The 13,098-nt window shown below is 42.4% G+C and overlaps 1 protein-coding gene across 3 annotated transcripts in view; it reads right to left on the bottom strand.

The window, feature by feature from the left end:
* The window catches only part of FOCAD (focadhesin), a 311,722-nt gene that overhangs the window by 213,563 nt on the left and 85,061 nt on the right, over positions 1 to 13,098 (bottom strand). For all 3 annotated transcript variants that reach the window (XM_088472585.1, XM_088472586.1, XM_088472587.1), the window contains exon 5: positions 12,238 to 12,342. In XM_088472585.1, the coding sequence (XP_088328711.1) occupies positions 12,238 to 12,342 (105 nt within the window). The remainder of the gene's footprint in view (positions 1 to 12,237; positions 12,343 to 13,098) is intronic.

The following is a 13,098-nucleotide window of genomic DNA, read 5'->3' as shown; positions in this document are numbered from 1 at the left end:
TACCACGCACAATAAGATTTTACTCTAGTCTCCTATCCTTCAAGCGTTCCCTGAAAACTCACCTCTTCAGGCAAGTTTATCAGATTCCAGAATCGCCCACATAACCTTCATAGCTTCCATATCTAATTACATCCCCTTTCACAGTCCACACATAACCTCACAGATTGTCTTTCTTTCACATCCTCCTAACATTTGGCCGACATTCCTGTGTGACTGGATCATGCAGCCCACCAAGAAACTGTGCATTCTGGCTGGACCAAATTGCAATATATAGCACCTATCCTTGTGTATCAATGCCTATTTCCCTATAGATTGTAAGCTTGCGAGCAGGGCCTTCCTAACTATATATCTGTCTGTTATTACCCAGTTTTGTTCTATTAATGTGTACAATTGTAAAGCGCAACGGAATATGTTGCGCTATATAAGAAACTGTTAATAAATATTGATCTATTATGATCATGCACCCAGACTAGTTTGAGTGTGAAGACTTGTTTGTGTGTATATATATATATATATATACCGCCCGAGGTGAGACGGGTGATGTCATCACCGGGCGACCCGCGCCCTCTGGACACGTGAACGCGACTGTGGAGAAGCTAGTCACTCTTTCTTCCTGATCGGGTGGGGTATTTAAGTAAGTGTCTGGTTTGTATATTTCTGTGTTTGTATTCCTGACGACGGGGCCGGTAGAGCCTTGAAACGTTGATTAAACAGTTTCATTTTCTAAATCCTGGAGTGACGCGCTGTGGTCTGTCTTGTTACATGACAGCACACCCTGGACACTTATACCTTTTTTTTTTTTTTGTGCGAGCACCCAGGTAACATATCTTTTTTTGAAGAATATTGAGTGCCGAACCATACCCCAATATATTGCATGAGACCTGCCGGTCTCTATAGGGTTAAGGCACCATTCGACCGTTTATTGACATTTACTGGCATATTTCCACCTGTTATCAGCGGAAGTGAGAGCTGATCAATCATTAATCTATTTGATCAAAATGGATTCATCTCAACAACCTCTGCCCCTATGGATTTTATTAATCTTAATTTGCCAGTGGGAGAGACACTATGTTTCACGGACGTGGAAGCTGACAGGATCCTTTTTTCGGCAGACCTCACAGAGGATGAGTCTGTAATACAGATTGAAGACATTTACCATCAATTGTTAAAACTAAAAAAGCGTGAAACAGACTACTTACTGCACGGGACCACACTGTCGGACTACTATCGTCAAAAATTAATTCCCCGGGGTTTCAGAGTCCGCAATACCCCTACCATCGGCCGCATGAGCCCTGAATTTTGCAGGAGATGGGTGGCAGTGCTGAACAAATGTAGCTTAGATCTCATGCTACTTGTGACTGAGGAGGCGGGGAAGGAGTTGGTTCATGTAAGGAACAAAATCGAAAGTTTTACAACATCTCACGCTACTGTTCTAGCAGATCAAGCGCACAGTTCGTGGTGGAATAAGCTAAATGCCCAATGTGATGTTTATAAAAAAGTGTTATTGAAATTCAAAAAAAACAAGCTGCAAACTGTACAGCAGGACTATGAGGACAAGAGGGTTTACCGCTGGTTAACAGGTCCCAGTGCCCCACTGAGACCAAGACGTCCTCAGTATCGCCAATCATGGCGAACTAAACATGACCGCACCACAGGAGATCAGCTATCCTCACGCAGCGACAGTGACTTCGCTATTGAAGACTCCGATGAAATATCACAATCACAGAGGGCCCCTTTAGGGGTTCACACACGAGCAAAAGGATCAAAAAACTTAATAGTACCAGAAGAAGTGGTCAAAATGAGAGGATCTTCAAAAAACACATTGAAGAAGAAAAATTAATCTTTAACCTCTCATCAAGACCCCTGTCCAAAGTGGAACAACGGGTACTAAACAAAGGATTATCCTTCATTCCTACCCACGTTCATGACGAATTTGATTGGCAGGTTGACTTACATCGTATGGGACGTAACCTGCGTCTTAAGGAATTTTTTAAAGATCAAGCACCAGTCAACAATTCTGATCCTCTGGAACCTTTTTTATCAGCATGTTCCAGGTCTAAATTTGATCCTCCTTCCGTTAACCCCTCGATCAAAACCTTCTCCAAACTTATGAATGACTCGGTTCAAAAATATATACAAGCTAATAGATCCAGTCACACTAATTTAACGAAAACTGAAATGCAGGCCTACAGGCCTTAAGTCAAGATCGCTCTATCGTCATAAGGCCGGCAGACAAGGGCGGCGGCATTGTATTACAGGATCTACAACCATATAAGGAAGAGCTTAGCCATCAATTGGCAGATCAAACTACGTATATTAAATTACCTAAGGATCCTACAAGCGAATTTCACAAGGAACTACAAAATATCTTACAAAAGGCATTGGACGATAAGTTGATAAATTCCAAGACTTTTCACGCTATCCAAAGTACCAATCCCATCACTCCAATCATTTATACTGTTCCCAAGATCCACAAAAATCCACAGCACCCACCAGGGCGCCCAATCATTTCAGCCCGTGGTTCCATGTACCAACCTGTATCGTCATTGCTGGACTCCCTAATACAGCCACATGTTATACAACAACCTACATGTCTGAAAGATACAACTATGTTTCTAAACCTATTAAACAGTGTCCAAAAAATTGATCAGGACATTTTATTATGTGTATTAGATGTGCAGAGCCTATATACTTCCATTCCCCATGCAGCAGGCCTGATGGCTATGCGTCAGTTTCTGGACTCTCTGAATTCACCATTGGGACTGGACAAAGAGTTATTTCTACAACTGTTGGCTTTAACCTTATCCCGCAACTATTTTCTATTTGATGGGGAGCACTACTTACAACAGTCTGGATGTGCGATGGGGTCCAATGTGGCCCCATCTTATGCGAATATCTACATGTTCCAACAAGAACGGGAGTTATTCCTTCAGTCTGTGATGTTTAGCCAACACATCAAACTGTACACACGTTATATAGATGACATCTTTATGCTGTGGGCTGGCGGCAAAGAGCTATTTGATACTCTAATGAGTGCTATTAACGATTCGGCGTCTCCCATTAAATTTACGTGTAGGCTGAGTGGCACAGAAATTGACTTTTTGGATGTGAAAATCAATGTCTCCAATGGTTACATCTCCACTGCCGTTTTTCATAAGGATACAGACAGGAATACACTCCTCACTGCAGGTAGCCATCATCCACCATCCCTTAAGAGGGGATTACCATTTTCCCAGATGTTAAGAACTGCACGCATCACCAGTAACTGGGATGAACTACCAGCCAGCTTGGATGATGTGATACATAAATTTCGTACACGGGGTTATCCTTTAAAGCAGTTGCTATCAGCGAAGCAACGGGTACTTTCTCTTAATAGGGTAGATCTTCTATCAACCAAACCTAAAAAATTAAAGCAAGATCGTTTTCCCTGGGTAACCACGTTTTCTACTGCCAGTGGGGTACTTCCCAAGGCTGCAAGAGCATTATGGCCAATTGTTGCCAGTGACCAAGATCTCACAAGTTTACACAACAAACATCCAATGATGTGCTACAGGCGGGGAAAAAACCTTAGAGACCTATTGGTCCATACGGATATTACTGGGCATCATCCAGACATTGAAAACACGTCATACAAGAAACCTGCATGTTACAAATGTCCATCTTGTGTCACTTGCAGTTATTTACAAACTGGAAACACCTTTCCAGCACCCACACACGGGCAAAACTTTTAAAATCAGACATATATTGACGTGCACGTCTAAGTTTGTAAGATATTTGATTACGTGCCCGTGTGCCTTATGCTACATCGGTATGACCTCCAGAACCTTCAAAGAGCGGATGGCTTTACATCGATCTGCCATATGACTGGCGTTAAATGGAAGAGATGTGGATCAGCCGGTGGCAAAGCATTTTAAAACTGCAGGACATCAATTATCTACTCTGCGTTACAAAATTATCGACCACGTCCCTGCATTATCGAGGGGTGGTGATCGTGTGGGTGCTCTTACGAGATTGGAGGCGAGATGGATACTACGGATGAACACAACCCAGGGGACTAAACGAACGGATTGCCTGGAATTCATTCATCTAATTCTGTATCATTGTCTATGCCTCATTTCATGTCCTTTCCATATGTGTTTCCGATTTTGCATATTTATTTACCATTAGAATACTTCTAATTTACTCTAGATATCATACAATACTGGCTCAGAGTGTGACTGTTGAGTCACTTTTCCCTTTTGACTAATCGTTTTGTACTTGCTCTTCATCTATTTCATCATTAGGCATTATTTGCATGTTTAGATACTTTTATCACTGTATTGTTTTCATTCTTCAGTTTTAGTTACTCTTTTTGTTTTTGTATTTGACTGTAGATTTGTGGGTTCATGTAATTATGGTTATTATATACAGGGACTTGTGGTCTCTTTATTTCACTCTTCTATCTTTCTTCTCTATAGACTCTCCACAGCCGCTGGAACGTTTTAGGTTGGCACTTCAACCTCCGGAGGTGAGCTGGGATATGTCATCCCCAGGAGTACCCGTGCCCTCTGGTCACGTGATCGCGGCTCCGGGTACTGCCGTACATTATGTCAGCGCCCGGCCGCAGTAGCGTCTTAGGTTGCCTTGACAACCGCCCGAGGTGAGACGGGTGATGTCATCACCGGGCGACCCGCGCCCTCCGGACACGTGAACGCGACTGTGGAGAAGCTCGTCACTCTTTCTTCCTGATCGGGTGGGGTATTTAGGTAAGTGTCTGGTTTGTATATTTCTGTGTTTGTATTCCTGACGACGGGGCCGGTAGAGCCTTGAAACGTTGATTAAACAGTTTCATTTTCTAAATCCTGGAGTGACGCGCTGTGGTCTGTCTTGTTACATGACAGCACACCCTGGACACTTATACCTTTTTTTGTGCGAGCACCCAGGTAACATATCTTTTTTTGAAGAATATTGAGTGCCGAACCATACCCCAATATTATATATATATACAAATACATATATATATATATATATATATATACACACATATATACACACACACACACACACAGCGTAGACGGCGGCACTCGAAAAAGTACAATCTCAGGCAGGTATATAAGCAGCCAACATTTCGTAGTACTTTATTCCTCCATTGTCAAGGTATAAGAAGTCACAATACATAAAAACGCTTACTTTATATCACCCACACCACCCCACGTGTAACGCGGCTCCCGGCAACTTTCAGACTGAGGGCGTTCCCGATCAGCGTCCTCAGTCAGAGGCCGTAACCATGGTCACCGCTAATGTAAACTTTGACATAAATGTCTCAGGAAACAAAATATATAGATAAAAATCTACATGGATCAAATTTATATTTAAACAGTAATACATTGCATAATACCTAAAATAGGAGTACAGAGCCTGCATTAAGTGTGATGCACCAGTGCACCCCACTAGATTGCTTCATCAATTCAATATGATAAACATATCACAAATTTCATGATCCTTTTGTAACCAATCTGCAATACTTGCAAAGGAGTTATCTGCTAGTACACTATATAACAATCAGAATGGACTTGCCCTGCTGTTACAACTAAGTAAACAGACTTTTTTTTAAGCCCTTTACATATCGAGAACACTGCTATATATTAAATAAAGCGGAACACATCAGATTGCACTAGCATCCCCACTAATTATTTCTAATACATTGTACAAAAAGCAGTGTAAATCCATAGTCTCATTCAGACCCTTAGGCGGCATGGTACCCAGTCGATGAATCCATTGTGTTTCACACTGTAATAGTCTCATAGATCTCTCACCCCCTCTAGTTAGTTTGGTTATATGATCAATAATAATGTACTTCATGGTTGCCACACTGTGTCCAGCTTGTACTAAGTGGCGCGCCACAGGATGGTCACTACCACCCGTAGAAAGGGCAGCACGTATGGCCGACCGCTGTAGGGCCATTCATTCCCTGAGTGTCCTATCTGTCTTGCCTACATAGGCAAGACCACACGGACACATCAAAAGGTAAATTATAAATTTGGTAGTGACTATGGCCCTGATTCAGAGCCGGACGCTCTGACCAGAGTGCTCGCTCTGAATCAGGGCCCACCTCCATAAATATGGAGCGTCCTCCTGGACGCTCGTATAGCTGTGGGTCACCACCCACAGCATATACGAGCGTGCAGGATGATGGTCGCAATGGTCTTGACCATCGCCACTGCGAGCAGAAGCCTGCGGTTGGGGCCGCAAGGCCAGGAGTGATTTTGGCTCTATCAGAGCCAAAATCACTCCCACTGACATCACTAGTGATGTCAGTGGGGCCGGCTTCTGACGGTAGGCGTTCCCTTGGGAACGCCTCCGTCTGGCAGGCACGCCCCCGGCACGCCCACCAAAGGGGGCGTGCTGTCAATCAACATCGACAGCACGCCCCCTTTGATCAGACACTACGAGCGAAGGAAAGTCCTTCGCTCGTCGCGTCTCGCGCACGACGGAGCTCCCTCCGTCGTGCGCATGCGCAGTGCAGACCATCGACCCACTTGCGAGCGGACAGCCGCTCGCGAGTGGGTCTGAATCAGGGCCTATGTCGGATGAAAATTTTTTTGCCACTAAAAGGATGACCAAAGCTATCATTAGCAGTTATATAGCAGTGTTCTCGATATGTAAAGGGTTTAAAAAAAAGTCTGTTTACTTAGCTGTAACAGCAGGGCAAGTACATTATGATTGTGATATAGTGTACTAGCAGATAACTCCTTTGCAAGTATTGCAGATTGGTTACAAAAGGATCATGATATTTGTGATCTGTTTATCATATTGAATTGATGAAGCAATCTAGTGGGGTGCACTGGTGCATCACACTTGATGCAGGTACTCCTATTTTAGGTATTATGCCATGTATTACTGTTTAAATATAAATTTGATCCATGTAGATTTTTATCTATATCTATCTATATATCTATCTATCTATCTCTATATCTATCTATCTCTATCTCTATCTCATATATATATATATATATATATATATATATATATATATATATATATATATATATATATAATATATAGTTTCCTGAGACATTTATGTCAATGTTTACGGCCTCTGACTGATGATGCTGATTTGGAGCGCCCTCAGGTCTGAAAGTTGCCGGAAGCCACGTTACACATGGTGTGGGCGATATAAAGTAAGTGTTTTATGTATTGTGACTTATTATACCTTGACAATGGAGGAATAAAGCACTCCGAAACGTTGGATTATATACCTGCCTGAGATTGTACTTTTTTGACCCGAGTGCCGCCGTCTACGCTGTATACTATTTTGGGACCTCAGCTGAGACCCTAATTGGAGGGCAACAGGGACTTTGCATTTTATTATTGGAGTGCCACCCCACTGGACATATACATATGTGTGTGTGTATGTGTGTATGTATATACATATATACACACATACACACACACTCAAAAATGTGTGCACTACTCCTTCATATCTTCCACCTGCAAGATGCTCACTCTAAGGGCTCACAGGATAACTGCGGCCATTGATACAAGTCCAGGAAAAGAGGGCACACTTATAGAAAAAATTATGTTTAGAAAAACACAATTCCTTTTTAATGCTTTAAAAGACAGGACGTCTTCATCACCACCCAGTGAAGGGTAAGTTTAACTCCTGGCATTAGTTGGTATAATGCCAGTCAGATAACCACACTGCTGATAAGAAACATCCTCCAACAATGTGACATGGTATCAACACCAGTAATTAGCACATTTTTTCAGCATTTCAACGACGATTCAATGATGTGCAGTAGACTTGTTTTTCACTTCATCATCTGTTGAGAACTTCTTTCTGGACAGTTGTTTTTTCAGGGTTGGGAATGCCCAGGAATCACAGGGCACTAAGTCTTGGCTATATGGAGTGTGTTCCCATTAATTTCAGTCAGTGCTGCCAATGCAACAGCAGCAACATGTGTTCGGGCATTGTCTTGGAGCAAAAACCACTGTTTCTTCAGCAAATGTCTTTTCTTCCTCATGACTCCACACATATGGGTTTTCAGGACATTTGCATAGTAGTCACCATTAATTCTCTGTCCATGGGGAGCCCAGTGCTGTAGGATCATACCGTGCACATCAAAGAACAGCAGCAGAAGCATGACTTTACATGCCGAAGGAATCACACGGAATTGTTTGGGTGGAGGCGAATTCACGTGTTTCCATACACTGGACTGTTGTTTGGATTCCGGATCATAATGACGAATCCACGAAACGTCACAATCAATGTCAGGAAATCAGGTATCCTCTCTGACATTCGAATGGTGTTCTTGCACGATTCAACTCATCATCGCATCTGCTCTTCTGTGAGATTTCTGGGTAACCACCTGGCACACACACGATGCATTTTCTGTTCCTTTGTCACAATATGCTGAACCCATTCGAATGAGATGCCAAATGAAGCCGAAAGTTTGCGTAAAGTTAACCTTCTGTTATTTTGCAACATCTCTGCAACTTTGGCAATGTTGACATCTGTAACCGCGGTGGATGGTCTCCCAGAACGCGCTTAATCATTCACTCGCGTATTACCCTCTTTAAAGTGCTTCTACCGCCGAAATACTACAGCACGGCTAATTGTTTCTCCACCATATGCATGCCGTTGCATTTCAAGGAGTTTCATTTCACTTTTTCCAGGTTTAACATAAAATTCAATCACACATCTCTGACGTAATCTTAGACACGTCTATCTCATCTGCCATGACAAAACATATGAAGATCTTCCACTCGCTGTGACCAAACAAAGAAAACTATGGCAGTCCAACCACAGATTCAGACACATCGATGCATGAGCTTCACAATAACCAGCATAGCTTTGCCACTTCTACCTATGAGACAGAATAATAGAGGCAGTCTCATTACTTCTTCATTCAACCCTCGTGTGTATATACAGTAATATGTACTAACTTCGAACTAGCTGCGAGAAGAGTGTGGTTTTCTACTTTTGTGCCTTACTTTGCTCATAGTGTACTAGATACTTAGAAGTAGTCTTTTTGTAGGAAAGAAATTGGTATAAAGTCTCAGATTACTTTTGGGTCACTTGTAACGGACTTGTCTTTTGCCTTTTACCATACAGTAAATTGTGAAGTTTGTTCCCCAATTGTTCTATTTTCTCCTTCATTGTGCTTAGTTGTCCTCAATTTTGCATATTACAGTCCGATTCAGAAATCTACATACACCCGATGGTTTACGTGCATTTCCAATAGTGGATCGCCTACACATGCGCATGACCCATTCCCGCAGGCCATAGCATAATTGACATGCTCCAGCCGTTAGGGGGCGAGTAGTGGGTGCCTCCTGGCAGAGCGTCTCACACAACCAGCACTAGTGTAGGAAGCTGCCTGAGTGAACACAACAGCCTCCGACCACGTGCACTGGGGTGGATGCTGCCGTCAAGCAGGAGATAACTCGGCACCACCACTCGCTAAAACAGTGTGCCGCGTTAGATTACTTGCTGTAATTTGGTTGCTAAACATCTCTAAGACCAGTTGTGCACATTGCATACAGATTTACCTGGACGGAATCACCTGTAACTGTCACGTGTCACCATCCCGGTCACGTGACACATCACCGAACGACACTACAATCAAGCTACACGGTTTGGAAGGAACAGAGCCGGCAGGGGGAGGAGAGGTGCCCTCCAGGGTGAGACAGGTAAGTCCCCGGCATCAGGGGGAGACACGCGGCACACTGTTTTAGCGAGCGATGGTGCCGGGTAATCCCCTGCTTGACAGCAGCATCCACCCCAGTGCACGTAGTCGGAGACTGTTGTGTTCAATCAGGCGGCTTCCTAGTGCTGGTAGTGTTAGACGCTCTGCCAGGAGGCTACCTCTCCACGGCAGCCACACCGTACTCCTAGCCCCGAGAAGCCCACCCGGGCACCTACCTATTAACTTACAATATCCCATTCATTCACATAGTGGGACGCCGCTATTTTTACCTATATCAGACTGTTTATATCAACTACCCATATTTGACTTTGGACTATCTAATTACGGTGCATTGATTTTCATATAATCAGACCGGCATTCTATCCACCAACCAGCCCCTTCTTTTTTTATGGTTGGTGCAGCACACATCTATTTGTATGTGCAGCATTTCTGGCTTTTTATGGTTTTGCATATCTACCAATAAATATTTTCTTTACATCATTATTGCATTTGTTTTGGGGGGGTATTTTTGTAACTTTGCGTACCACATTTAGTATTGGGCATAGGTATATGTATATTGTTACTTTGTGTAGGTACTGGTCTACCAATTGATTGCATCATTATTATTATCAGTTCACTTATGTTAGCTGAGCGCAGTTTACTCTTTTTTTCTGCATATTATTTAGGGATAAAGTCAGTTATCTCGAACGGCAGCTCGCTTAATTTCTACATCCCTTTTTGTCTTAGTGCGCTAGTACTCTTCTGATCTAATATACTTGTCGCCAATTGAAAACAGATCTTGTACTAGATTGATATTTTTATTAATAAGGGTGTGTTTCAACCTAAGCCTATGGTACATATGTGTAAAGTGTAACTGGGTCTTGATACCACATAATGAATAATGAAATTAACCCAGAAACACATCTAAAAATAGTCAGCGTTACTATATATTCTTACAGGCTATTTAGTCAACAGGGGACAGCCAACATCTACAGTAAAACTTACTTGGTTTTAATTATGCCCTTCAGCCACTGTAACTAAAAATCTGAGAAGCTTTAGAACTGGTGACAAAAGGGATGTGAAGTATAAAAAAATACCAAGGCCTGTGCCTGGAGGAGACAGAAATGGTAATGGCCATTCACGGGGAGTTGTGAAGTGGTTAAACCAACTCAAACTATTGCAGAACAGCTACAAAGACATTCTCTGTATAAGGCCCATGTGTTCTAAACAATCCAAATCAGCCTGCAATCACCTGGCTGGAGCTACACAGAGCGAGCATAGCATAGGTAACAATTTAGTAGGTGAGCGGCCTCTCTGTCCAGCAGATGAAGCACTTCACGTGGAGAAATAGAAGTGATCCGTGCAGGGAAAGGAAGAAAGACTCCAATAAAACAGTAATGGAGCGTACACACGGTCAGATTTGTCAGACTTGTCAGATGAACGACTGAACGATTAAACGATTTGAACGATTTGGACGATTTGACCAAAGTTTTGAACGATTTGGACGATTTGAACGATTGAACGATTTTTGACTGCATTAAAATGAATGGAATCGTCCAAGTCTGACTGCAAACCCATCAGATGTCAGATATCGTTATCTGACAAACGGGAACGCGCATCGTTGATCGTCCATCGTTCAGGCATGTCAGATATGAACGATTTTTCATCAGATATGAACGACTGAACGATTTTTAAATCGTTATCGTCCATATCTGAAGAAAAAATCTGATCGTGTGTATGCACCATAAGGAAACAGGATGTTACACTTGATTAGTAAGTTCAGAGAAAATAATAGCTAGTCTTCTAGTTGTAGGCTGTAAATTGGGGCAAACGCTTGTGTACTGTTACGCTTGAGTTTAGAAGGCTGCAGAACACACTGATTCATTTTACCTTTATTATTTACAAAATAAAGCCGAAGTGAATTGATTGCTGTGTCAGGCTGTGATAAACACATAATGGCCTTCAAGAGGTAACACTGGCAGCAATGGTACTTTTAGGTAATTTCACTCTCCAGTTGTATACATGCCCTCATTTGTGCACGTCTGGCAAGGAAGGACAGCACAGTGAGAGGGTCACTCACTCAGTTTCTCTTTGTGTCTACTCTCAGTTGTGTCTTTTTATTGCAACTGGCAGTGGCAGTGATAGACAGATAGTTATACACTCATGAAATGGAATGTGTAATATAGCCCGCCCATGCCATACACCATGTTATTTGTATACTTTATTATTTTGGCTGTAGACAAACCCTCTTGAAGAAAAAACGCAGCAATCATAGTGATCACTAATCCTTAAAGCAATTATTACACATTCATATATCAATAGCATGCTTAGGTACCTGCCTAGTAGACCTTTAAACATAGTCATGTGTATAGGTCTACTAGGCCGCAATGCCTGGCTGCCCACATATAGGCATTATACCAAAGGGCCAGCATTGCAAGTTTTCCCTTGCAAAACTATGGGGTGCGAGGGAAACTTGCAATGCCAGCAGGTGCCATATGCGGCATATTGCGTCCATCTTGCTGAAACAAATTGATATGGATTACAAGACTGAAAAGGACACTAGTCTTACCAGATTTTATAAGTGCTCTTGCAAGTCTGCTCTTCACCTTTCCCTGCATTCCTGGCCTCAATGTGAAGCAACCTCCAAACACACTTTACCAATCCCTGCAAATTTCTATGGAAAAAAACAAGCATATAATCAGAAATTAACTACGTCTCTCAAAGTCACAAGATTAAGGAGTCTATTTACTAAGCAGTGTTAGGAGAAGTGAAAAGTGAAGAGTGAAAAGTGATAAGGTGCCAGCCAATCAGCTCCTAACTGCCATCTCACAGGCTGTGTTTGAAAAATGACAGTTGGGAGCTGATTGGCTGGCACCTTATCACTTTTCACTTCTCCTAACACTGCTTAGTAAATAGACCCCTAAGTGTAATGATCATGACATTATGGGGTTTATTTACTATAACCCGACATTTCTGTTCGTGTTTATGCCCGTTACTTAAATGGGCAGTGCTTTAACAACAGCCATGGCCAAAAGTTTTGAGAAAACTTCACAAAGTTTGCTGCTTCAGTGTTTTTAGACCTTTTTGTAGATGTTACTATGGTATACTGAAGTAAAATACAAGCATTTCATAAGTGTCAAAGGCTTTTTATTGACAATTACATTAAGTATATGCAAAGAGTCAATATTTGCAGTGTTGACCCTTCTTTTTCAAGACCTCTGTAAATCGCCCTGGCATGCTGTCAATCAACTTCTGGGTCACATACTGACTGATGGCCGCCCATTCTTGTCTAATCAATGCTTGGAGTTTGTCAGAATTTGTGGGTTTTTGTTTGTCCCACCGCCTCTTGAGGATTGACCACAAGTTCTCAATGGGATTAAGGTCTGGAGAGTTTCCTGGCCATGGACCCAAAATGTTGATGTTTTGTTCC

The sequence above is a fragment of the Taudactylus pleione genome, unplaced genomic scaffold (assembly GCF_031769625.1).
Source record: "Taudactylus pleione unplaced genomic scaffold, aTauple2 ptg000127l, whole genome shotgun sequence".
NCBI lineage: Eukaryota > Metazoa > Chordata > Amphibia > Anura > Myobatrachidae > Taudactylus > Taudactylus pleione.
The sequence above is the reverse complement of the archived record's forward strand: the minus strand, read 5'-3'. Positions and strand labels throughout refer to the sequence as shown.